Source organism: Rhamphochromis longiceps, linkage group LG22, assembly GCF_057381845.1.
Source record: "Rhamphochromis longiceps isolate RC_006_pf linkage group LG22, R_longiceps_female_GT1.1, whole genome shotgun sequence".
Lineage (NCBI taxonomy): Eukaryota > Metazoa > Chordata > Actinopteri > Cichliformes > Cichlidae > Rhamphochromis > Rhamphochromis longiceps.
The window spans coordinates 32,832,072-32,859,348 of NC_140577.1; the positions used below are offsets into that span (position 1 = coordinate 32,832,072).

At 37.7% G+C, this 27,277-nt stretch overlaps 2 protein-coding genes, 1 long non-coding RNA gene and 1 pseudogene across 4 annotated transcripts; 1 reads left to right on the forward strand and 3 right to left on the reverse strand.

The window, feature by feature from the left end:
* Positions 1 to 5,154: 5,154 nt before the first annotated feature.
* LOC146644342 (uncharacterized) lies at positions 5,155 to 8,528 on the forward strand. Its single transcript, XM_085396025.1, has 5 exons — positions 5,155 to 5,294; positions 6,031 to 6,106; positions 6,207 to 6,362; positions 6,807 to 6,896; positions 7,337 to 8,528. Exons 3-5 carry the CDS (start codon positions 6,258 to 6,260, stop codon positions 7,550 to 7,552), a joined length of 411 nt encoding a protein of 136 aa, XP_085252151.1. The 5' UTR covers positions 5,155 to 5,294; positions 6,031 to 6,106; positions 6,207 to 6,257; the 3' UTR covers positions 7,553 to 8,528.
* A 4,807-nt stretch (positions 8,529 to 13,335) lies between these two features.
* On the reverse strand, positions 13,336 to 20,374 carry LOC146644343 (protein mono-ADP-ribosyltransferase PARP9-like; annotated as a pseudogene). Its single transcript, XR_014909342.1, has 15 exons — positions 20,315 to 20,374; positions 19,166 to 19,237; positions 18,418 to 19,072; positions 17,977 to 18,063; positions 17,386 to 17,460; positions 17,019 to 17,143; positions 16,367 to 16,487; positions 15,918 to 16,000; positions 15,415 to 15,616; positions 15,154 to 15,303; positions 14,841 to 14,984; positions 14,596 to 14,743; positions 14,414 to 14,479; positions 13,985 to 14,166; positions 13,336 to 13,887 (listed from the first exon to the last, which is right to left on the reverse strand). The product of XR_014909342.1 is annotated as a protein mono-ADP-ribosyltransferase PARP9-like (transcript).
* A 307-nt stretch (positions 20,375 to 20,681) lies between these two features.
* Positions 20,682 to 21,372, reverse strand: LOC146644344 (uncharacterized). Its single transcript, XR_014909343.1, has 4 exons — positions 21,352 to 21,372; positions 21,051 to 21,167; positions 20,837 to 20,919; positions 20,682 to 20,738 (listed from the first exon to the last, which is right to left on the reverse strand). It is a non-coding gene; the product is annotated as an uncharacterized LOC146644344 (long non-coding RNA).
* Positions 21,373 to 22,270: 898 nt separating this feature from the next.
* On the reverse strand, positions 22,271 to 23,346 carry LOC146644345 (uncharacterized). Its single transcript, XM_085395417.1, has 2 exons — positions 22,443 to 23,346; positions 22,271 to 22,359 (listed from the first exon to the last, which is right to left on the reverse strand). Exons 1-2 carry the CDS (start codon positions 23,344 to 23,346, stop codon positions 22,271 to 22,273), a joined length of 993 nt encoding a protein of 330 aa, XP_085251543.1.
* Between the last annotated feature and the right edge of the window lie 3,931 nt (positions 23,347 to 27,277).

Genomic DNA, 27,277 nt, shown 5'->3' on the forward strand with positions numbered 1-27,277 from the left:
TACTGATATTTTACTTGCATTTTACTCAGAAATGTTCGTGCATTTATCTTCATTTGTATTTGTTATTTAAGAATTTTGTGTTACATTGTTTGGAAAAAGTTAAAGTTTTGTCATTTAAATTTGTTTTAAGTTTTGCACAATAAATGTTCTTAAAACGGCATTCTGTACTTTTTTGAAGTGTGTTTATTCATCTGCAATATATCTGACATGTGTATGTTGAGTCATTTTAAGATCATATACATGTATATGACACACAAGAAAAGAATATCACGATACATATATTGTTACCACACATGCTTCAAATTATACCGCAATATGAATTTTAGATACGTTAAATTCCACAGTTGATTCATCAAAAACATTTTTGATGGTCTGTGTTAAATATCAACACTGCCACATGCTTTATCTGGTCATTGTGCCTTTTAGAAACTGAATATATTGAAAGGTAGCTTTTAACAAGTTTTACTGTTTGTTTATTGGGACTTTGTCTTTCTTGGAGTATATTAATATTTAATTTTGTTTTAGTTTATTCTGGCCTCCTCTTTACAACTTTGTATGTTTTTGTAAAATTGCTGTCTCCATGTTTAGGATTATAATCCACTGTCTCTTGTGCCTTGCTGTTGGTCATGCCTCCTTTGTCATAATTAGTTTCAGCTGTGACTTGTTACCTTATGTTTCCACTCTCCCTGATTATCTCCTGCATGTATTTAAAGCCTCCGTTTGTAATGCTTCTTTGTCTTGTCACACTGTGTACGCTGTCTGGTCGTGTTGCTTTACTTTATATCAGTTTAATGGCTAAGAGTCTGTTCTTCCGTGTCCCCTGCTAAGTTTATGCTTTTTGCCTTCTTTTTGGCCTCTCTGCATCCTTGCATTTCGGTCCCAACTGCACTTCACATTGTATGATACATGAAGGAGACTGTGTGCATATGTGGCAAATAAGCACATAACTTAATTCAGACAGAGCATACAAAGAAAAAATTGCGATATTAAATAAAGGTTGCCGTAAATCATGAAATGTAGCTGAAACAAAAGAACTTCAACAAAACTCAAACAAGTAGTTTAAGTTTTTTTTTTTTTCTTATTTACAGATGGGCACGATAGGTGACATTTAGGTAATATTCTTCTATATATCAAAGCAGAAGAATAGAAATTTGTATTTTATAATATAATCAAATACTACATTAAACCACCATCCTGATCTGGTATCCCTTAACAACAGCAGACAAATCTTTTGTGTCCTCCTTCTCCTCAAGTCACATAGTATTATACTCACTCTTGCATCTCATTCGCAAGCACTTTGCTCAGATTTTCAACTTTGGCACATTTGCTGTAGTGATGACGATATTCCTGAACAGTCATGTTTCACAACCGACACCCTCGACTAGTTTAATGGTTCCATCAGTTTTTTTTAATAATTATTATTATTTATTTATTTTTGTAGTCTGGAAGATAAGTCATCACTGCGCCAGCTACATATTCGTGCCAGCCATGATTCTTTTAGATGTATTATCAGAACTGGACATGGAGATGGAGTGCATGAGTGAATTTTCACCAGTCAGAGATACAGATGTGGAGGACAATAAAGGTGTCTTGTTTGTTTGTTTTTTGCTACATATCTTGAGCTGTCTCAGTCCACCTTGGATGTCCATTTCATGATGTCCAATCAGGGAAGCAATCTGCTGAGAGTGACATAAATTGTGCTGTTGTAATCCACAAATCCAAATACTTAATGACATTTTAAGTGTGTTTAGGGAACATAACAAGTCTATACAATCCTAGGAGGAAAAATAATCTTTAACAAGCGAAAGTCTTACCTCGTCTAGCACGCATGGAATGGGTTTTTTCTTTTAATGTTTAAAAGGTTGAGGGTATTTTTAACGGATACAATCTGCCCTCTTATCCAAAATTATTTCTGGGGTACAAAGCAGATTTTGCATTATTCCCAAAAGAAGATGCTGTTTACACACAAGAAGCATTAATTGCTTTTAGGCACACTGACTGTAGCATGCATACAATACCTTTTTTTTTTTTTTTGTGTCCCGTTTGGATCTTTAGCCATCAGAATTGTTGTCTTAAGGCCAAGAAAGATGCCAAGTCCATTTGATTGACCTTTATTATAATTATGAATTTATTTTATTTTCAGTTGCTACAAACGGGACAGACATGACTGGGGGATAGGACAGGGAGAAAGAATGAAAGAAAGAGAGGGAGAGAAAGAAAACCAAAGGGGAGAAGAGACGATGAGAAGGGGGGGAAGAAAGAAAAAAACAAAAAAAAAAACACCTGGGTCACCTGTATGGAGAAAAAACAGAAGAGAAAGCAAACAACAAAGAGCAACATAATAAAAAAAACAAAACAGCTTCATCACAATAAACTAGCTAGCAGTAGATATCAGTAGATACTAAATAATAAACGATATTGTGCAGCACGCAAGATAGACAGCGCACAATGTGCTTTGAGGCAGCAGCCAAGAAAGCTGTAGTCCGTGTCCGTGAATACCCGTGTGTACACCTGTGTGCATACCTGTGTGGATCAGCATGCTTGCATTCCAAAGGTTTCTCCATGTAACGATCTGCTAGGGAGTGTGGGGAGCCACAGCCCCGTCCTCCAGGGTGTGAGGCAGGTATGGAGGAGATCAAAACTCCAGACATCCAGAGGCCCCCAGAACACAAGAGACCAAGGAAGACCAACAGCCGCGCCACTGTCCCAGTAAGAGCTGAGGAGAGTCCCAGATGAGGGCTCACTCAGCAGCCACCGAGCAGAAGCCAGGGGGAGTTGCAGTGACGCGCCCGTGAGCTCCGCCGGCAGCCAGCCGTGCCTGAGTGACCGAGCCCCAGGCCGAGAGGCCGGGGGCACCCCACCTCCGAAGTGGCCCGAGCGAGCCCCAGGCTCCAGGCCCCGATAAGCGGCCGCCAAGGAGTGAGCCGGTGTGTACCTGGATGCCCATCCCCAGACACAAAGAACATGCATGCATACAATACCTGATTAACCATCAGTGGAGTTTTGTTAGAATTAAAATTGTCTGATTGGTTTGTGTATTTATATTTTTGCCAACATACATCAACTCCGAAATGCCAGACGGGGATTCATAAAATGGGTTATTCTAAAGATCACTGCAACTACTACAGTTTTATGTTAACTTTAAATGTCAATGTCTAAATTGTCAATGTTTTTTGTGATACTATATTTACATTGTGTTTTCAAGTATGCAGAGACTACTTTACCTTGTAATGTCCTGGCAGTGTTTGATGTGCTTTTTGCTTTCACCCAGTGGGTCTAGAAAAATGCTGCTTCTCTCGCCAGATATGATCACCTAAATGTTGAAGTACTAGAGTTTAGAGTTACAGACTGAATGCACTACTTTATTTATGCTTGACCATGAGATCGACATGGGTAACAAACTATTTAAAACAATACCTACAATGTCTTAGTTAGATGTTTTTTCAACATTCTCTTTTCTTCATTGCAACTAATTCTCCAAGTCTATAATTTAGAGAATTTAATTTGTCACCTATTACGTATATACGGCAATGACCATGAAGTACGAAAAAATTGTTACCACCAGCATCCAGTGATGACCTTCATTGGCAACTCCCAAAATGTACTTGTACAACCCTGGGTCAATCTGTAAGACAGTGAAAAAACACGTTAACTAGACCCACCTCAATGATGAAGCTTTTAAAGACAACTTAATGACAGAACATTGTTTAATACGTACATTTTTGGTTTATTCTGCTTCCATAGGAGTGTCATTTCAAATGTGTTGACCATAAATGCTCTGTCAGCACTTTCTTTGTTGAATTTGCTCACCAAGAGCGTCAGATAAGCATTAATAACCTGAAGTTTAAAAAAACATATTTACAATACTATTACGTTCAGTAAGCTACAACCAATTTTCCTGGGAAAATTTTAGCATGTAAACCATAAAAGAAGCCACTTTACCTCACTTCCAAGTTCCCTTTGTGGATCTGTATTGTAAATATCAGTGAGGATTAACTTGCATGATCCAATTTTTGAAAGGACATACGTGTTTAGAAATCTCCCCTCCCCCCCAAATCAGAACGTTCAATCAGTACAGAATTCAGCTGACTATTTTAAAACATGATGGTAAATGGACTGATTCTTATATATTCTACTCTCCCGGAGTACTCAAAGCGCTGTATACAACATGCCTCATTCACACCCACTTATGCAAGTGGGTGTGAATGAGGCTTTTTTTTTTTTTTTTTTAAACAAGCTCTCTTCTATAGAAATGGCATGGTAACTTTTGTAGACCGTTCAGTTCAAAACACCATTTAAGGTCTTGAGGGTCTGCTTTCCATGTAGTGTTACCAGCGTATTTTCCAAAAATATCTTCACAAATAGGAGACTGAATCTGAAAGACCATCTGGCTTTAGTAGGGAGCTACAAAGTGTGTCTCTGTAAGACTGTATAGACAATTTGTAAGCAACTATAGTTTTGTTTCAAGTATTTTTTTTAAAGAACTATTATTAATCACACTGGTAAATTTTGTTGGAGTACTCTGCAGAAAAGCCCATGCTTTCATATAAAGGATACATATATTGCCATGTTCTCTTTTATATTAAAAGCTGGTTCCTCTACAGTAAGCTTCTATTGGTGGAAATATATCATTAATATATAATCTCTAATGTAATATAATATTCAATTGTGTGTTATTTAATACTTTTTAAAAAGTAAATATGTCCTAGCCATCAGAAGTGCCCATCTCATAATGGCTGCTTCCAGGAGGATAATACACCATGTGACAAAGCTCAAATAATCTCAAATTGCATTCTTAAACACAACAATGAGTTCACTGTACTCAAATGGCATCTACATTCAAGATAGATAGATAATTTGAGCCAGGTTATTTTAATTGGAGCTCAGTGACTTCTTATCCTCTACTACACTCTAAAAAATGATTCATGGGGTTAGTAAGTAAAGCTTAAAATTAATAGCTTTTTCTGCATAAAAAATTAAGTTTGTTGCATGTACACATTGTAATCAGTTGATAACTTAATTTAATGAGTTGGTCGAAATGAAAATAAAGAAAACAGTCTTAGCTCAGTAATATATCGATTTTGAACAGACATTTCTGTGTTAACTTAACATGAAAGTGTATTCAGTTAATACAACTTAAAAATCTCGTAAGCGTCCTTTAAAAGCTGAGTACAAGGCTGACTTGCCCGGACATGTTGTGCTCTCAGACCACTGATCGAAAGAAACGGAGGCAAAGAGAGAAAGCAGAGAAGCGGCATTTTGTACGGAACATTATCAAACGTTAAAGCTTTGTGGTGAGTACAATTTTTTGCCTTGTTTTATTCACAGCAGCTAATAACTCTAACTTTAACTCTATCAACACGCACTGCAAGAAATCCTTTTTACACAACACTAAACTCTTCCTCGGCGAGTGGTGGTGATAAGCTAGTAACGTTACACTTCTGGCTAACTTGTGAAGTAATTCGACCGTAACATTAGTCTTTGTTAAGTTTTGTTTTACGGTGGCAGCCAAATGGTGTTAATTGACACTGAGCTTCTGTAGCAGTAGTTTTAACTCTGCAAAGACAGGGTAATACACGTTTTTCTTCTTTCTACTTTGAAATCGTTGCAGCGTTGATGGTTTGACCAGCAAAAGGCTGGGCCATTTTACATTCATGACTAAACAAATGTAGGTTACTGAGTATACATTCGGTTTAACATCGATGCATTTTGATGTTTAAGTCCTAGAGTTATTTTTATGTGAGATTGAAGTTTGTTAATTGAGCCCTAGCTGAAGAACAGCCTGTGTCAAAGTTCAGTCAAAAAACGCGGGCGAGGAAGCGAACGCCATGTTGTAGAAACGCCACAGGAAAGATCTTAAGTAACATTCATAAACTAGTTGTTTTAATGACATTACATTGAGTGTGCATTAGCACATAAAATATAATTTTGCTTTTTTGGGTGTTAACTGCAGATACATAAGCGCAGTTGTATCACTTAAGAAAAAATATCTTTGATTTGGAAACATAACATAACATTCTCCATTCGCAGGCAGGAAGTTGTCAATCAAGCACCAAAAATCAATGACCTGAAAGAAAGATGGCCTGCTCTTTTTGATGCAGTTCAGGTAAATATTTTTCCATAAGATAATTTGCAGTATGTATTCTTTTAAAGTAAACTGTATACATTAACATGTTGTGCCTATTTGTGCCTTTTTTTTTATACAGATAAACCAAGAATTCAGAAGGATCACCACTGTTAACCTGGAGACAACATTCATGGCAAAGCTGGACCAGTACTCTCAGAAAATAATGTCCTTGCTGTCCTCAAGAGGAGGGGCTGCAAAAATGCGCATTCGGCGCATCCAGAACATGCTGCTAGAGGTATGAATGAAATGTAGTTTATTTCAAATAGGATAATCCACTTTTTTTTTTCCAATAGGTGATATTGAGTCTTAAAAGGTAGCTGTTTACAACTCAACTATGTCAAATTATTGTTTAGAGCTTGAGGCACAAATATCAATTAAAACTATAAATACTTAATAATAAAACAAATCTCAGGTGATGTGGATCATGATTGGCAGAGTAATTTGCAAGATTTTGCAGTTTTTCTATTTGTTACCTGGATTTTTCAAGTTCATGAATTGATCATTTCAGAGAAATGGCTCTTTGAAATGATCAATTCATTATTTTGATTATCACTGGAAATCTATAATTGGTACAGTTCAGGCCATATAAAGTCAATCCTTTTTTTTTTTTTTTTGGATGTAATTATCAAAAACCCATCCTCCTCGAAGAGCAGTTCGACATTCTTTTTCTTATTCACAGGACGATTCTGTGGAGAGAAGGCGAGAGGTCGCTATCCGTGGCTTAGTGGTGTATCTCAGGGAAAAGGAGGAGGATCTCTTCAAAGAGCAGGTAAATCAGACATGACTATACTTTGTATTAGAGCTACGATCTAATCTATTATTAATTGATTTCTAAATTAATCGGCAACTATTTTGATAATTGATTGATCGGGTTAAGTAATTATTTTAGAAAAAGAAGTCCAAATTCTCTGGTTTCAGCTTCATAAATGTGAATCGTTTCTGGTTTCTTTACTCCTCTATGACAGCAAACTGAATATGTTTGACATTTGAGGTCATCATATTGGGCTCTGAGAAACATTGACATTTTTCACCATTTTCTGACATTTTCTGGACCAAACAACTAATCAGATAATCGTCAAAGGAGCTTGCAAAGAGAACCTTCACAGACATAATCAGATAACTAAAATTGTTAGTTGCAGCCCTATTTTGTGTTACTCTCATGTATAAGTATGATTACTTAAAACATTTATATTGATTCTGATCTACCAGGATGGTGGCGGCGATATTACCAATGAAGTGATGAAGATTGTAACCAGAGGTGCCACAACGTCTGATCCAGCCAGCGCAAGGATCATACTTGAAGGAACAGAAGTCCTAGCAGACCTGGATGTACCCAGAGCCTGTGCCTTGCTAATGGGGCTGATATATGCACTCAACCTCAGCTACCCAAAAGAACTGAAAAACACTTTTGAAAAACACTTTTGAAGTGTTTCAAAAGATATTCCTCGAGCTGGATGATCTGAAAGCCAGTCCTAAGGTAATGTCACTAAAAAGTAAACTGTTGTACTAAAAAATGTGAAGAGTGAGGCTATCCTCAAATTAAACGGGAAATGTTCCACTGTTGTTTGCAATGTGTTGTGTTACATACTGTACAGTAGGCAGTAGGTGTAAAGTTGAGCGTTGAGCATTAAGTACACCTAGTTAAAAATAATGCACTTTAAAAGGATAGCTCGGGTCTTTTGAAGTGAGGCTGTATATGAGGTACATATGTATTGTGAGTGTATTACACACAGTAGATGGCAGTCAGTAAGCTCCACCTACGGAGAAGCAGACGGGGCCACCGGCACGCAAGATGAGCCTCCATCCTAATAAAACTGATGTCAGTTTAAATGTACATTATATCAAGAATATGTTTACTGCTTTATTTTGCTATCAGACAGCCTTTTCTGTGAGGAAAGAGAAGTTCTACTGCTTGTTGTTTCAATTGCTCTGGCCCACCAGCGTCCATGGACAAAAACAGCAATTTTACCTGACAGCACACAGGAGTTGCTGGTCTCCTGCTGCCTTGATCAGTAAGTGTAATTGTGTTATTTGGTGACTTTGGTGTTAGTTCGGGTTAGTTCAGATTTACCAAAGTCACACAAACAAACTGAGCCTATCGTGCGTGTTGGTGGCAGGAATGTGCTGACTGCTGTCTACTGTGTGTAATACACTCACAATGTACTTCATACTTAAAAAAACCTAAACTATCACTTTAACACAAACAAACTTGAATCAGAGCATGACTGTCAAAATGTTCAGTCTTTTTGAGACAGATTTACAGGGGTGTTTTATGTCATTTATTTTATGGAGGCAACAATTTTGTCTGCTATTGAAATGTCAATGAGTCTGGAATGGTGGACTGGTGTTCTAATAAACAGTTTGATCATAAAACTGGAATTTCAATGTGTAATTTATTGTATAATTGTAAGTTATAAGTTATTGTAAGTTATTAGTACTCAAAAAAATTAAGGTAACAATTTGCATGGATATTTCTGAGTAGAATAAAAGTAAAAAAATAAGTTTTAATAACTAAATGGAGTAATTTTTTAAACAATTAAAATTAAGTTGGTTCAACTTAATTAAGCTTGTAGAGGACAAAGCAAATCATGTTGTTTGTACGTAAGGAATAGAGTTTGCCTAACTAGAGAACTCTTGTGGCATTTACGCTATAGTGGCTAAGCTGAAGTAACTTAAAAAGATCCATGCAAATTGTTACCTTAATTTTTTTACGTTAAGCCAGCAGATCTTTTTTTAGAGTGTATAAAGCTGTCTAGCCTTACCTATTAAGCCCCACACCCCCGGTACCAGGGGAAAAAGGGAATTAGATCAAGTTTAATCGGTTATAACACTGGGTCAGAAATATAATATATAAATATAAAAGTCCCGACATGTGTGGTACCCTCAGAAACCTCAGAATCTCAGCTAAAATCTCATGTAACCCATTTTTGCAACCACAAAACACAACAAAAACAAGCCGTGATTAAATACACAAAAGTCAGCTCAACAAACAACCGGTGTTCTGACAAACAGTCCTACTTTGGTAAACCGTCCTACCCGTAGGATAATTTTACGGTGTCCCCTGACAAACTGCCCTACTTTGGTAAACCGTCCTACCCGCAGGATAATTTTACGGTGTCCCCTGACAAACTGCCCTACTTTGGTAAACCGTCCTACCAGTAGGATAATTTTACGGTGTCCCCTGACAAACTGCCCTACTTTGGTAAACCGTCCTACCAGTAGGATAATTTTACGGTGTCCCCTGACAAACTGCCCTACTTTGGTAAACCGTCCTACCAGTAGGATAATTTTACGGTGTCCCCTGACAAACTGCCCTACTTTGGCAAAATGTCCTACTGTACGTAATTTATGCACATTTCTGCTGCCACACAATAATTCCAGCATAAATTTAAATTTATGACTATGAGCTTGTAGCTCATAGTCATAAAGCCAGGACGGTTTGCCACTTCTTTTTACCCGTTAAAGTGTGCTTGTAGGTCACATTCACAAAGGTAGCATGGTTTGGCACGTAATTCTTCCTGTCAGAGTATGCTTCTAGCTCATAATAACAAAGGTAGCATGGTTTGGCACTTGTTTGTAGAAGCAGTCTGCATGCCAAGGTGCTTAAGTTATACACCTGTCACCATTGAAATGACCTGACTATATAAACTTTGACAATGAACTCACTCCATTAGAGTTACAGTATATATTTACTGAATATATTTACAGATAAATATATTTGACATTTACAGATCCAACAGAACACAGGGAGAAAGAGCTGAAAAAGAAACAGTATTCATAACAAACTATGCACATTTTTTACACAAGTACTTGACCAGGCTGCTCTCATATTGAGCACATCCAAAATGTGCCCATCTGAGACAAAACTCACACTGCACCTGAAGAGGGAGAAGGGGGGGTGTAAGTGTGTTAACCAACATTACGAATTTGATGAGAAAATAATTACTACAGTGGCTTGCAATAGTATTCGGCCCCCTTGAACTTTTCCACATTTTGTCACAGTACAGCCACAAACATGGATCAATTTTATTGTAATTCCACGTGAAAGACCAATACAAAGTGATGTACACGTGAGAAGTGGAATGAAAATCAAACATGATTCCAAACAGTTTTTACAAATAAATAACTGAAAAGTGGGGTGTGCGTAATTATTCAGCCCCCTGACTCAATACTCAGCTGCCAGTCTTTTAGGGTATGTCTCTACCAGTCTCTAGATGTGCAAAGCTGGTAGAGACATACAAAGACATACAAAGTATGTGAAAGTATTCACTTTGTGAACATAACGTATCACATTTATATACAAATGAAAGATAAAAGTCACACATAAAAAGAACATTCATAAATCACAGACACATATAATACATATCACTATGTTTTTAATGGTGTGTCAGAAAGCCCTGTGCTCTAGATTATGTTACATGAAGTATCAAAATTAATAACATGTTTTTTTTAAATCTACAAATGTTAACTGTCTCAAATGTCTCACTGCTTAAACACTGTCAGGGTTTTTTTTATTATTATTTAAAATTACATATGTGTGTAATTTTGAAGTTTTTTTTTAAATTCTTTAAAGAACTGATAACCACGGATTTTATTAAACTTTCATCTACGACCATATGTTCACCTTTAGAAAAAGACCTAAGTCCTCCTGTCACTTTTCTAATATTTTATGTTATTATATAGATGTAATAACGCATAATTACCGGAATCTTTTGGCTGCACGGTCAGACTCTTCCTGCTCCAAAGAGTTTCTTGACGGATCGACAAAATACAGACAGCTGTCATCTGCATTTATGTACTGCGATAGATATATAAATTTTAAAAGTACATAAATTATGAAGAATGTGTTACTGAAACAAACTTTTTTTCACAGAAATGCTGCTTGTACTAACCAGAAACTTCCAGTGTACATTTCCAATGTTCACAAAGGATAAAATGGCTCTGTAGTTGTCAAAGTTCACCTGTGACATATTAGAAATTAATTACATATTTGCAACAATACTTTTTCCATTTATCTCGAGACATTAATAAAATTTTAAAAAATTAATTCTAGAATATATTAATTTATTTTTTTTTACCTTGGACAAGCTTTGTCTCCTGATTAGTTCTCTCTATAGAGGATCACATCGCTCGTGTAGTGGTTCATAATGTAGATATTATTCCCCAGATTTAGCCGAATGGCAGCAGAGTGAAGCTGACCCCCCACCCACTTGAAACGTAAAGGCAAATAGGCGGAGCGGTTAGTGCTACGTTTGTGCAGATTTGTGCAGGTAAAATTAGCGTTTGTGCTGCTACAGTATCTGAGATATTAAAAGTTATATTTTTTGCTGATGACATCACCATCCCCCCAGACTGCTCCAAAACGGGCCAAAATGGTCTACTTTTTTAGTGCTACGTTTGTGCAGATTTGTGCAGGTAAAATTAGCGTTTGTGCTGCTACAGTTTTTGAGATATTAAACTTTATTTTATAGGTCATTCAAAGGTCACCATCCCCCCAGACTGCTCCAAAACAAACCAAAATGGTCTACTTTTTAGTGCTACGTTTGTGCTGATTTGTGCAGGTAAAATTAGCGTTTGTGCTCCTGTGATTTGAGATATCCTGTTATGGTTTACTGCTGAAAAATGTCTTTTTCAAATGACCTTTCACTTTGTGTGTTCACTTGTTCAATAAAGTTCTGTTAAAAAAACCCTCTTGTTGTATTTAATAAGCTAAATTTGTAATAAGTGTATTTTTTTTTTAAACTTCAATTTCTTTACTTCAATCACTTTTTGTTCATGAAACCACGATGCAAATGCTTGAGTATTTATTTTTTTTAGAGTGGATTAAAAAAACTTTATTGAAAACTACATTTGAACATTTTACACTCCCATGAACACTTTTTGAGAAACGAACAAGCTAGCAGTCTTTTGCATCAAATACACATTTTCTGGCAGAAAAAACTATTTTTTGGCATTACTGTGTCTGAAGGATTCTTAGAACAGCGTTCATCTGATTTCTGAACAAGGTAAGCTTACATTTAAAATACTGAGGTTTTAGTTACTGAGTTAATACATGATATAGCTAACTGTCTGGATCAAAAGGATTTTTTTTCAATGTTAAACATTTTCAAAAATGTCCAAGAAAAAAGTTTCTAAAGCACTTTAAAACATGTAGTACACTGGACTAAAGTGCTGTACAGTACATGGGTTAAATACTCAGACTCAATTTAATAAACTCACAAATTCAATAGCTCCATCTTAAAAACAATAATTCCACAAAATATGAAAGTGTAGATTGGTGGAGAACTTGGGGGAGGGGTCGCTCCTGGCTGTATATATAGTTCAGAAATCACATTTTGCTCCATCATAATCAGTGTGTTGTTGTTTTTTTTTAGATGCCTCGAAAGCCATCTGTAGACAAGGTTTCCATTTTTGCAGTTCTTTGCAATTCAAAAGAGGCCATAGTCCAAAATGGCAAAATAGCCACTCCAGCTGCATCAGTCTGGAAAGAGCTGAGTCAGCAGCTAGAAGACAAGATGTCAGCAAAGGCCCTGTACACTTTTGTGAAGCTAAATAGACACAACATCTGGTCAGCTTTGGAAATCAGTGATCAGGAAAGTAATAGTGAAGGAGAGTTAGATTCACATTGCATTTCTCCTGGACAAGAAAACTGTCAAGCTTTTGAACTAGAAGTCCCTTTTGAGGACTGGGTTAAATTTATTCCTGAAAAGGTTGAATACAATGACAAGTTTTCTCCTACCCAAAAAAGGGAATACACAATTTTGAAACCTGGCACTTGGACTCATATCATCAACGATCTTATATGGAAGATCAAAAATACATGTACACTTGTGTTCCGTAGAGCAAAGGTCCATCCAACTGTCACCAATAAATATCTGGACATCAGAGGCGACTGTAAGGAGTGTCATGGCCAGTTAGAAATGTCATGTGACAGACAGCCAGCAATTAATAGTCCAATGGTGCTCCAGTGTTTCATGAGAAATACAGATTTCTCCCTGCACACTGGCCACTCCAAGCGGTTCATGTCTGGAAACCTGCGTGAACAGATCGCTAAAGAGCTGTGTGAGGGCAGAATGGAACCAGCTGTATGGAGGTCAGCGAGGGCAGCAGATCTGATGGATGTTGGAGATCCTGAGCCAAGCCACCTTCCAAATTTGGCCACACTGCGAAAAGCCAAACCAGAGAGAAAAGACTTGGAATTAGGAGATAAGGACCCCATTGCATCTCTGCAATTGTTAAAATATAGTGTTCCTCACAGTGGTAGCATCCGAGATATTGGACTGGACAAGTTTTTCTGTCACTACTGGAGTCAAACACAGATGCATGTTTATAAGACATTGTCAAAAAAATCTCCCCCAACTGTGTGTTTTGATGCAACCGGTTCAGTTGTGAAAAAACTGCTGAGACCAAATGGCAAATCTGGCCATATCTTCCTTTATCAAGGTATTCTGAAAGAAAACAATTGCCCCAGTGTCCCAGTGGTGCAAATGCTGTCAGAGAAACATGATGTTAATGCCATCGCAAACTGGTTGACAGAATGGATTCGTGCAGGTGCACCTGTGCCAAAGGAAGCTGTGAGTGACTTTTCTCTGGCAATTCTGGGAGCTCTGGTCAAGGCTTTCACTCCTCATCCTGATCTGAAGTCCTACCTTAATGAATGCTTTCATGTCCTTCTTGGAACCCAGTCTGCCAAACTCCCCCCTTGTTATATCAGGGTTGATGTTGCGCACTGCATCAAGATGATATGCCAGTGGGACTGCCTGAAGAAGAAAACACATTGTGTTAAAGATTTCTTTGTCAGGTCATTAGCAAAACTTCTTCAGTCTCAATGTTTGGACCATGCAAAACAGCTCCTACATGCTATCACTGTTGTGGCCCTCAGTGAGGCAGAAGGTGATGACAGTTCTGGAGCCCCTCTTCCTTCAGAAAGGTGCAAGAAATACTTGAAAGCCCAAATTGCTCAAGACTCCATCATCATTCCAGATGAACAGACGGAGGAAAGTGAGAGAGTGGATTCAGTGGATGAGATCCAGACTGACCTACGACAGTGGGTAACAGAAATATGTGAGGAGAGCAGGTCACTTGCTGCAGCAAACGGGGATAGAGATAATATTCACTTTCTCCCTGAGATTATTCCTCATATAATAAGACTGGCAAGTTACTTGCCACTCTGGACAGGAATAATGGTCCCTCTCTTCCAAAGCACCAGCATCACAGCAAGTTCAGCCACTGTTGAAGCTGAGTTCAAAAACATAAAACATGGCCTTTTCAAACATGACAACTTGCCTCTTCGAGTCGATCGCTTCATTGCTCGTCATCTTTCATTCATCGAGGGAAATATGCGGATTTGTTCTGCAAAAGAAAAGGTCAAAGATGAGGCAACAGTGGGATCACTGAAAGTCACAGATGCCAATTCTGGATCCATGACGACTCACAATGCAGAAGACAAAATAAAAATGGATGCTCACCCGTTTGTGGGATCTGATGCTGCCACAAACATTCTTCCGGCTGATGGGGATGCAGTTGAGAACTGGAGGGGCCTAGCTGTTCCACCCAAAAAAAGGAAGAGGACTTCCTACCTCTCTTCATGTACCGAATGGCTCCATGCAGATGAAACTTTTGGGGCCAAAAGAGTGAAAGTGGGATTATTAAAAAATGGAAACCTCAATCAGCCTATTAGATTAGGGGAATCGACAATCTCTGTGCTCAATACCTGTGCATTTGATGCATTTTTTCAGTGCTTATGTTGTGCCTTCTGTGACAGCTCCACATTTCAAAATGCTGTTCTGAAAGACAGTGAAAACCCAGTCCTGCAGCTGGTGAAAGCCATTGCCACAGATGGTGTGACCCAACAAACCTACAGGAGGAGAGCAGAGCTGCTTAGTGTAATGTTTGAAGCTGTCTCGTTGAGGTCTGCTGCGATCCAAATCGATGCTCAGTGCAATATCTCCGCTGTAATTGCTAAGACAATGAGGAACATCTCAAGTGTTTATTTTACCAAACACTGCTCCTCACAGCACTGCTACCTCAGCAAAGGGATGACAAGGGAAGTGCCATTTGTTTCTCCTGCCATCTCTGTCCTCAAAGAGTCTGGTATGGCTCATCTTGGCACGGCTGTGGAAGCAGGACTTGGCCTACCTGAGTCTACCTGCCTCAGGCCACTGTCCAATCCATCTCTGTGTCCATCAGAATTCAAAACAGAAGACAGCACCACAGGAAATGAGCTCTGTGCAGGGACAGTTACTCACAGCTACAACATTGGAGATATCGTGTGGATTGATACTGACCTTGCAAACCAAACAGAATTTCCACTGAATGAATTTCCCTCCAACCTGGTTCTCCAAGGAAAGTCGTTCACTTTGAGGGCATTAATTGCTTTCCATGGAAAGATGACCACTGATAGTTTGGGGCATTACACTGCATACTGCAGGAGAGCTCCATGTGTGTGGGAGTGCTATGATGACCTGGGAAATGGAGTGACAGGAGCATCTGAAAAGAAAAAAATACAACCCCATGCTGTGTTATACACACTATAATGAGTGCTGCCTGCATTTTTCTGTTTTATTTGGTTCATTACAGTTACATGTGTTCAAATGGCTAGTGTGTGTTATCAGTAAGTTCAGTTTTGCACATAAAGTTAAAGTTCTAAATTAAAAATCTTTTAACACTCTTTTCTTTGTCAGTCTGATGCATATTTGCTTTTACACACCCAGTCACCTTCACCCGTAGCCTTGAAAGTACCCGTTCCATTTTTCTGTCAATAATTTTTCTGTATTTGTTTTGTGTTTACCTGGTGGCTTAAGTCAGGGGTCAGCATCGTTTTCATTTCAAAGGGCCCCTTTTCCCCCTGCTGCTACAAAACCTGTCTAGAGCCTAAAAAAAGAAAGAGCCTATAAATATCTAGAAAATGAGTTGTTGTATCGTGTAAGCTATGGAAATGTAAATAAAAATGCTTATTTTTAGATTTGATAAGACAATGAATCATCAAAGCTTTATAACGGAAAAAAGTATTTGTTAAAATGAAGCCAGCTACGTGAGTCCTTTCCATAATAATTGAAAATTAGGAAAGATGGGCAACCAACTTGAAAATTACAGTAAACAGATTTGAACCTAAGAAACATTAAATCACTTTTAAAAGCCTTGTACATTCAGTGAATAGTCAATGCAGATATTTCATAAAAAAAAAAAACTGTTAACAGAACCCTTTCTTGTTGTCTTTATAATAAAAAAATGACTTACTTGGTCTTATAAGAGCCACAGTGGAGGGGCCGGAGAGCCACATGTTGCTTTAGAGCCGCAGGTTGAAGATCCCTCGCCTGGGTGCTGTGGAATATTCAGTTTTCTACACGTAGGTAACAACCTATCAAAGCAAACACTTCATTTTTTCTGAGACAGCTACATTAATAATAATGAACATATATAATAAAAAACAAAATCATAGAGGCCAACTGGGTATGTAAAAAATAATAATAATTTAGGTATACGTGAATCACTTCACATGAAACTCAGTTTTGCCACAGAAAAAATAAAAACTTTAGCCTACCTTGTGTACGTTTCTGCACTAGTAACAAAAGAAATATCAACCTTTCCGCTGAATAAATTGTGTTCCTAAAGTGTAAACTAATAAAAGTTAATATGCAGCAAGCCTAGAAAAAGTGCAAAACTCCACAGCTGCTGAAACTCACTGCCACAGACACTGGTGTTATACAGCGTAGGCCGTGATAATTAAAATCATTATATCTCAGATACTGTAGCAGCACAAACGTAGCACTAAAAAAGTAGATCATTTTGGTTTGTTTTGGAGCAGTCTGGGGGGATGGTGACCTTTGAATGACCTATAAAATAAAGTTTAATATCTCGGAAACCGTAGCAGCACAAACGCTAATTTTACCTGCACAAATCTGCACAAACGTAGCACTAACCGCTCCGCCTATTTGCCTTTACGTTTCAAGTGGGTGGGGGGGTCAGCTTCACTCTGCTCCGAAAGGCCCAGTGGTGCAGGAGACTTTCAATGACCTGAGGAGTATAATAAATAAGCTTTTATTACTTTGTAAACATGATAAAGTTTTGGAATACAAAGGTTAATAAAGTTTTTTTTTACTTGCGTATATTCAGTATTCGGTCATGAGGATATGCCTGGAATGTCGATCTAAAGCAGTACTTACTGAATGTGTAGGGAACAACTAATGTTCTGCCCCAGCTTTAACGTTAACCTTATGCAGTACTTTTTTCTTTTTTTAATTAACTGGATTACATACCTCTCCAACAAGCCAGCTGTGTGGTCTAAGGGTCAGGAACTCACTGTGATGTATGACAAAGTTGTTACCTCTAATCTGAGATGGGACCACAGAAACAACAACTTCCGTTTACTGTTGTTTCCACAAATATGCGACCTGTGTCGCATATTTGTGGACAACACATTTGAAGACAATAGTAACTAAATTCAAATAATTCTTCTTATGAGAACATTCATTGTAATCGATTACAACGGTTTTAAATCTAATTTTTAAAAGTATTTTTGTACCTGACGCAACAACACGAAAACATCTCCAAATTTGACATAGATTTTAATGTAATTTATTTGAGATGTTAAACTACATTAAGAAATTAAAAATTGAGTCAGTTACTGTTGTTTTTGTAATATTAAGGCCAGTAACATGTAAAAGTTACATTTATTGTTGGACTGACATTTGTCATTTTTCTGTGGTCTGTACTTTTCATTCATCAACACATACATATAATAAAATCTAATATATAATTACAAAAATATGTACAAACAAACTTGGTTTTTCAAACAGATGACATAGTTATTGAATTGATTGTGAATGAGTTTGTTTGTGAAACATCACCTGTGATGCAGTGTCCTTTGTCAGACCGGTTGTTTTTCTCACAAGGTGCTCTGTCCTTTCCAGTGTAGATGGAGAATCCTCTGGCCCCTTGATTTGTGGTTTGAATTTAAACGAAAATATTTGTTACTGCTGTGATCATTTTAATTTTTTTATTAAGGAAAAAATTGCATTACCTTTTGCATGAATTACACGTTTTTAATGTTGATATATTTCACATAATACTCACTAAGTGCGGTGATTACAAAATCATAACAAATGAAGAAGAACAACATAGCCTGAATGTATTTAATGACTGCTAATTTTTATTGCACAATTTGAAAAGGGTTATTCTATGCATCAAAGATGCTCTAATTCTTAAGTTTCACTTATTATTTCATAATAATTACTTATTCATGCTTATTGTTATAATTGTTTTTCTAACACTAAAGATGACAATTATACTTTAGAAATGGGTATACTCGCTGTCCTCCTGACATCAGAGAGTGGCTCCAAAAGGATCTCTTTGAAGGCCCTTTCCATTTCCTTCACGGTTGGATCATCGTTTTTTACCAGGTGTATTTCAAATGGAGGACTTGTGCGGTTCTTATGTTCAAAGTACTTTTTGATTGTGGTGACTACAACATCAGCACAAATTGAGACTGGAAAGTTGAATATTCCAGAGCTCACTGCTGGAATGGCAACAAAGGAAAATTTGTGCTCCTCTGCACATGTCATGACGTTCAAAATACCTTTAGTCAAAAGTTTCTTTGCATGGGATATCATGTGCACTGTTGGGTCATTCTGCAGACACGGGCCTACCAAATGAATCAGCTTCATGCAAGGTAGTTTGCCTGCTGTGGTAACTGCAACTTGTCCAGCCTTTTAATTTGCCATTTTTGGCAATGAAGAGATCACTCTCTGCTTGGATAGTATGTCCTCCAGTAGCAGACAGTGCCTTTGCAAGTCCACCCATGTGAGAGAGACTTTCATTAGCTGCATTAACAATTGCATCCACTTTGAAGGCACATAAATCTCTTTTCCGTACTGTGACCGATGCTTTATTAGCCATGTATGTTGCTATTTTTTGGCAAACGGCTATTTGTTCCTGGCTCTCATCCTACAAAGATAGACACATGTCAATTTTCAGAGTCATTTATGACAATAACACACAAAACATAAATGTAGACATTAAAAACATTTCTAAAAATACCTGGTTTTGACAAGCATCATATTGTTTGTGCTGTTCCTGTTTAAAGGTTTGAACAGTGTTCTTCCCTTTTACCTCTTAACAGAACATTTTTGAATGACTTTATATAATAGAATATATTATACAAAAGAATATGGTCATGAATGAGACAAACGTGTTCTGATTTGAGATGTATGTAACGAGTGAGCATCTGTCCTGCTGTTGGTGTACCATACAGGAACTGATATGACTGTGTATGAGTGCCTAGTCCCCTTAAAGGATTCTGTCCAACATTACATCCCAAGTAAACAGAGGAACTATGAGATAAAAACATTGTCAGTATGTGATGCCCGGTCCAGCTGTACAGAGAACATGCTAGTGTAGATTGCTAAATACAGTAGGTCTCCAAAAGACAATGATCACCCTTGAAAGCTTGTTTAATTCATATGCCCTTGGCCTACAACTGCTGAAAACAAAGCTGTACATGGTGTGACCAGCAAAAAGCAAAAAACCTGAGCTTCCTCCTGCACTTATGTCACCTATGGACATGCATTTTTTGGCATTAAAGTGGGGGTTCACTAAGGCCCATGCCTAGGTGTAAAAAAATGTCAAAACACATAAAGATTTCAGGTAATCAGTTGGAATACAGTTTGATAAAACATTGAAACATGGAGACGGATGATAATTTATAATTCCATCCATCCATTCGCTTCCGCTTATCCTTTTCAGGGTTGTGGGGGGTGCTGGAGCCAATCCCAGCTGTCATAGGGCGAGAGGCAGGGTACACCCTGGACAGGTCGCCAGTCTGTCGCAGGGCCAACACACAAAGACAGACAACCATTCACACTCACATTCATTCGCACATTCACACCTAGTGACAATTTGGATTATCCAATTAACCTATCCCCACAAGCTGCATGTCTTTGGGAGGAAGCCGGAGTACCCGGAGGGAACCCACGCAAACACGGGGAGAACATGCAAACTCCACACAGAAAGACCCCGGCCTGATGGTGGAATTGAACTCAGGACCTTCTTGCTTTGCGGCAAATTTATAATTGATGCTTTATAAATAGTCAAAGCAGACGCTTTACCCCAGAGGACCAAAGGAGTATGGCAATCGGGAGGACATCACAAGGTTTAATTATTGAAAATAATGGGAACATGATGACTTACCTCAGTTTTCTTTTTCTTCAGTGGCAGTTCTGTCACTAACGGTGACACGTACACACCTTTTCGTTTAAGGCGTTTGTCTTTCCATTTCCACGCGAAAAGACTGTTGATTACACATACATACTTTTAATGCTTACTTATTTTATTATCTCTTAATTCTATAGTCATAGCCAAATGTTTTCACTTTTTCTTAGTTTCTTGTTCTAGTTGTATAAAACACAATTTTCATTATTAGAAAGTTATTCATACCTTTTTGTCTTGATTTTTTCATGTCTGCATATTCAAGCAGGAGGGCATCGTGCATTTTTTGACAAATTTCCACAAAGTCATCAAGCCTTGTCAGTCTCCTTCTCTGGATATGGATTTTTTTCAAATCCCACTGGCTTTTCTCCATGATTCCTTGGGTTCTGTTGTCTTGTGTAAAATTCTTAAATGCAATAGTACATTGTTTAAGTCAGTATCTATGTATTGTAAATTTATATACAATTTATGTTTCTTTTTCACTTATTCTTCTCGCTATGATACCTGGTTCTTGGATTGCTGAATGTCACCATAGAGTTTACTGAGCTGCTGGTAAGCAGGACCAGTACCATGATGTCCAAGATCCCCTAAGGAGAATACAAGTAATTCAAAAACATAATTAAAATGGATAATTCAACATTTAGCACATTTACATCAATTTAAGATAGTAATACATCATTGATGACCACAAAGTTGCATGTGGTAGAAGGTGATTTACCAGACCGGCAATAAATTTGGGTGCATGAAAAATGTTTCTTTCGCCCTCACAGTCCAGTGTTGCATTGTCAACAATTGTCTGGAAATGGGTCTTCAAGGGGGCATTCTGAACATCAGTCTGTAAAACAGATATATATCTGTATTCAGCAAGTTATCAAACCATAGAAAAATTAATTATATAAAATGTCATTGTGGTTTAAAATACATATTTTTAAAATAATGTGAATTCGTTAATTCATTTGGGTCAGACACAAGTAAAAATGTTATTAATATGGTTACTTAAAAAATAAATCTTAGCTAACCTTGTAATCTTCAGCAATCACAGTCTTTTCATCCAAATCCAGGGTCCCCCGTTTTTGCATAAGGATTTTCAAGTTGTTGTAGTGTTTTGTTACGTTCCTTCCACTACAAGGACTGCAAAACACTATTGCTGCACTATGGACAACATCATCCATGTCTTTTAAGTAGTGCTGTCAATAGATTAAAAAAAATTAACTAACTAATCTCACAATTTTCTGTTATTAATTGCGATTAATCTCAATTACTTTATTAATAGCCTGGCTCCAATTACATTTTTTTTATTCTTTATATTTTAAGTAATTATCGTTGTTCACCGAAGTCCAGTGGTCTCCGGTGAGAGCGACATTCCTTACTTGCACAAGCTTGCTGGACTGCTGAGCCCTCTGGTCCCCATACAAAGTGTGCAGTCTCGACACAATGGTTCCTAGCTATCCAAACAACCAAGGAATTGGTTACCTTTTCTCTCACATTTTTTGTTATTCGTCCACAAGCACCATACTCCTGAAGCGTAGACTGGCGAGGTCCCGTAGAGGTGGATTCAGTTGGGTGTTTTGCTCTCAGGTGATACGCCAGTGATGAACTGCTTCTGTGGTACTTGAATTCAGCGTTGCAAATTGTGCATCTTACTCTCGTTTTGTCCAACAAGCCATCAGGCAACTTCTTAAAGAGAAACTTTCCACCCAAAAGTCCGCCCTCGTCCATGCTTGCGTGTGTTAGCTAGTGTTAGCTAGATAGTAGCATGGTGTCACTTCTTCTTCTAATCATTTCTGTTAGGCCAAACGCCAGCATAGCACACTGTTGCCCCCTCCTCCAGAGGTGCTCATGAATTTAAAGGTCTTAGATTACAGGAAATTAATAAAAAAAACAAAATCAGCGTTAAATTTTTTTAATGCATTAAACATTTCGCGTTGATCTTAACAATTAACGCGATAATTTTGACAGCACTACTTTTAAGTTATCCCAGCATGCAAGGAGCCCAAACACATGCATTCCAAGCCTGTAGTTCTCTGGAATGCTGGGAAAATGAACGAATGAAATCACTGTTAGTAGGACCTTTACATTACAAATCTTGTATTCTTTTTTAATTATTGATATAAATGTTTTTTACGAAGGTCCTTGGCATTTTTCATGACATGGCTCAAACATCGATGAAGAATGGGAATGTTGAATTGCTGTGCTGAATGCTGGCCACTCAGTAAGACATAGTACTTCTGCAGCAGATCCTCTAGACTTGTTCTGCAGAATGTCATGGAAATGGATCGGAGGAGTACCAGGGATCCATCACACATGAACATGACAGGCCTGTTGTAGGCCCGATTACCAAATGCTCTGACCAGATCAGTCTGAAAGGCCTGCAAGAAGTATGTCACAGAGGCTGTAGTGTGGTCACATGTGACATATGTAGCAACTGGAAGAGGAGAAGCACCTTTGGATGGGTTTCTGACAACCAACTCATACACATAGTATGGTGGCGTTCCAGCACTTTCTTTTCTTATTATACTTCCAGTGGCATCAAAGTACACAATGTCTTCTTTGCATCTTTGATGGAAAACTGACCAGGTTTTCTTAGACCACAGCATTACGCCCTTTGGATGCATCAGAATCTTCTGCAGTACGTCCTTTTCAGTGTCCTGATACTGTTGAATTATCTTTTGTAAGCTAATCAACTCGTTGGGATCTGCTCTACTGGCTTTTCTTTCAGACCATGTAATGTTTTTCAAGATTTCTTTTGTTGGAGCATCATCCCTGTTGCCAGATTGGATCACCTTTTGTGGCACTTTCTGTAAAGACTCCAAGTACAAGCTCCTTGGTAATTTGTTTTTGAGGAGTTCTCCAGCACTTTGACGTGATTGTGCACGCACAGGCCGCCTTTTCAGCTCTTTGTTATTATGGCAGACCTCACCTCCTTTGAAAACGACTTCTGCTTTCAGTGTCTCTTTGTCATAAACCACCACAGCCACAGTGACAGGGCAGTCCTGAAATCTGCAGTACCCCATAAACCTGAAAACCGGTGCCTTTGATCTTGAAGAGAGTTTTTTCACACTGTCTCCGAAATCCAAAACTGCAGTACGGATTAAGGGTTCTGACTCCACTGGCAATTATATTTGTCCACTTGCAGTCCTTTAAATAGTCTTCCTGACTGATGTTGCCGTAACTCCTTCCATTTATTCTCATTTATGAAGAAGAAACTTTTCTGCTGTGGCAAACCAGATGTGAAAAATATTTCTTCTGAACTGCTACTGTCTGTGTTGACCTTAGCTGATTCATCTGATTCATTCCTCTGCAACATTCAGATATACATTAAAAAAATATATATATATATATAAACACTTTCAATGTTTGTCACTACAGTGTCTCTATGAAAATCCTTTTTCTATGCCAACAACATAACAGGTAGCATTTAGATTTTTGGACATACACGCGCTAACTAACACAGCCCTTGTTAACGTTTATTTGCTAAGAAACTATCTCTAAGTTCTAAATTGTAAAATTCACAGTGCAAATTACTGTAATTAACACTATAGTTAAAAAACACAAGCACTAATTCACTGTGTAATACACATTCCCTAATTGATTTATTAATATTAATAATGTCATACTATGTTACATATACATTTTGAGTGGCTCCTAAACCACAAAAACAAGCTGTTAAAGACCGTTGCTCCGAACGGACTTTACAATCATTATCACAATCACCATGACTTGAAAGAGTCATTGTGTCAAGCCAATGCAAATCGTTGCTTAAAAGAGAATTTATGACCTTATGTGACAAAAACACTTTTGTAAGATGAGTTATTTATCATGGTGAACAGTGTTACTTATTATGGTTGTTTTACAAGTAATGCAACCAAACATTGATTTTGTTTTAACGTATTTGTTCGTACTAGAAAATGTTACGTATTTTTCAATTATCTCAATGTGTTATCACTTCTTTTTCTTAATGAATATATATATTTAAGAAAAGATACAACATCAAAAGTCAAACGACTGAACAGTTTTCACTACGCTTAAATGGAGGGTGTTACTTTTAAATGTACGCCTAAGGCTACGTTCACACTGCAGGTCTTAATGCTCAATTCCGATTTTTTGATCAAATCCGATTTTTTTGTCTGCTCGTTCACACTACAAATAAAATGCAACAGCAAACGCTCTCTAGTGTGAACGCTCAAAGCGGCCCGCATGCGCAAAAGAAGATGTCACACACAACGCGCTCTGTTTAGACCCAGAGCAACAGTATTGTTTGACTGATGGCCCTTAATATAAAGACTTCGGTCTTCACGTTTCCCAATTTTTGCTTTAAGTTATTTTGTTATTTACATAATAATGTAAATAACCTAATAATTATCCTTATTGCCGTTTAAGAGAGGAGCAGTGCTTCAAAGGATAGCTGTAGATTTCTGTCAGAATCTGCAGATTATACAGTACAAATAAAATGTTTACGTTGTCTTCCCAACAGTTTCACTGACATCCACACTGGATGGCCAGGAAGCGTTCGCGATGTCTTCTCGGGCGCTTCTCTGGCGCTGATAATTGGCTTCAGTCTTGTGTCGGTGACGTAAAAGGCGGATTTAATGCGACTTGACCGTTCAAACAGCAGTCGATTTCTAAAACATCGGATATGTATTGGATTCAGTACCACATACGAAAGTGACCCAGATCGGATTTGAAAATATCGGATTTGCGCCGTTCACACTGTCATAGCATGATCGGATATGGGTCGCATAGGGTCAAAAAATCGGATTTGATGCGCTTTCGCCTGCAGTGTGAACGTAGCCTAAGAGTACAAAATCTAATCTTAGGTATATGTTATATTTCTATATATACTAACCAATGGAGAGCATATATCAATATTATTGAAGTTTTCAAATTCTAAAAATTATGATTTTAGACACATTTCTGGACAAAGACTATATACAAAGCGCAAACAATCTAAAACAATTTTCTCTAATTAGACTGAGGAAAATAACTGGCATTAAAAGGCTGGAATGTTCTCGTTTCTTGTTAATAGTCCAATTTTAGTGTTAATTACTCACCTTTCCATTTTATTGTTGGTGGGTAAACCGAAAATTTTTGTCCACGTAGGCCTCGAAGAAAAGTTCAGTGTACTAATAATAATTATGTAATGACAGCGTAACCACATATAACCGTTTCCTGTCGCAATGAAAGCTACTGTGAGATTATTCTATTATCTTATGCCACGTTATACCCCTAATTAAAGATTGTGAAACTATTATGTAGTTTTAGTTTGCATTATTCTCCTGAATTAGAAGAAGGTGATAACTATTACATTTGTGAAGCTGATTTGTATTACATTGGACTGCTGATTTATTGTGAATGAATGATATTGTTTTATGATGCATTATACTGCTGAGTTATAAGAAATACTGTTTTCAGAGAGTCAGGACCTTGTTTTCTGATAATAGAGGAGACGGAGAGCACATTCCACGGAAGCTTCACTCCCACCGTTGTTGAAGGCAGACGAAATAGGGAGCCAAGGCCATAAGTTAGGCTCGTTTTTGATTAGAGAGTCCCAAACATGATAGCTTGAACCAAGTTTGAATAATTAAGAGACCAATTGAGGAGATACGTGAGGGAGGCGTAGTAGGGAAAGGTGTTTGTTTTGTCTCATGTCTCAGAGGGTGTTGTCTCATTCCCTGGGCCAGAGGACGGCTAGAGAGGGTCAGAGCGAGGGCAGTGGACCTGGGAATGGTGACCCGGGCCCATCATGCCATTGATGGACATGGAGGCAGCTGAGTGGGCCGAGGAGTGACACAGCGCAACGTATGGTGACCTCTTGTGGTCAAGAGTTCAAGAGAGGGAGTGTGGAGATCAGGGAAATATTTTACTGCTACTATTCATAACCATCATTACCATTACATTAATTATAATTTCATCAAAGCATTCATTCAATAGATTACACATGTTCTTAGTTAAGGTTATTACACCTATCACAGAGAGCTTCTGTCTGGTAAAAGGTCAGAAGCGTCAACGGGCGGGGTGAGGCAGAGTGCATTTTGAGGTTGAGACACACACACACACACACACACACACACACACACACACACACACACACACACACACGGGTCTATGTGGTATGGAGGGACTATCCTACGTCAATCCGCCCGGTGGTGGTTTAAGTGGACTACCCTTTTCAAAGGACTTGGAGCCAAGGGAGCGAGGTTAAAGTGTTCGAAAAAATCTGAAAAAAATTTGGGTCACTTCAGACCTCATACACTCCCTATAGAAGTCTAGATACACTGATACACATCAACCAGACTATTGTGTTTTCTGGAGACATTGTCCACTTGACAACAATGTGTTTTATGAGGTCCAAAAAAAATAATATTGGGTCTTTAAAGGGACAATGATGTAATATTTAAATAGCTCATCATTACCATGAATACACATCTGACAGGACACAGGATTACTGGAACATCATTTTATTAGTGTTCTTGGATCTGAACATTAATTTTAACCATAAATAAAAAAGAAATCTATGGACAAAAATGCCCACGCTTCCCACAGAAATATAAAAATATAGAAAACAGAAAAATTAATAACATTTAAAATGAATTTTAATAGTCTAAAGGTAAATATTAAGGGGAGAAAATATGCATTTATAATTTTTTATTTTAAATATAACCTGTCAAAAAAAACCCTAAATAAATTAAATGTAAAAATTATGAAATACAAACTACTTCTGTAATTGACAAGAACTTTTTTTTTTCTTTAAACAGAACATCAGTGTTAACAACAATTGGCAATCTGACCAAGATGTAAAACCACATCTGGCTAAACAGTTATTTTAGTTCATTTTTGTCTGCCTTTTTGCAGTTAATCCTCTGTTTCTTACAAAATCTCTTATGTTTTGAACTGTTCTTCCTGCCAACACCAGATCTTCTACCAATTTGCAATGACTGCATTCAT

Coding starts and splice junctions, on each gene's coding strand:
- LOC146644342 (XM_085396025.1), top strand. CDS start 6,258: ATGGCAAAGCTGGACCAGTACTCTCAGAAAATAATGTCCTTGCTGTCC. Junction 6,363..6,806: donor TCCAGAACATGCTGCTAGAG/GTATGAATGAAA, acceptor TCTTATTCACAG/GACGATTCTGTGGAGAGAAG. Junction 6,897..7,336: donor AGGATCTCTTCAAAGAGCAG/GTAAATCAGACA, acceptor CTGATCTACCAG/GATGGTGGCGGCGATATTAC.
- LOC146644345 (XM_085395417.1), bottom strand. CDS start 23,346: ATGGGGTACTGCAGATTTCAGGACTGCCCTGTCACTGTGGCTGTGGTG. Junction 22,360..22,442: donor CCTTCGTAAAAAACATTTAT/ATCAATAATTAA, acceptor TTCCCAGCATTC/CAGAGAACTACAGGCTTGGA.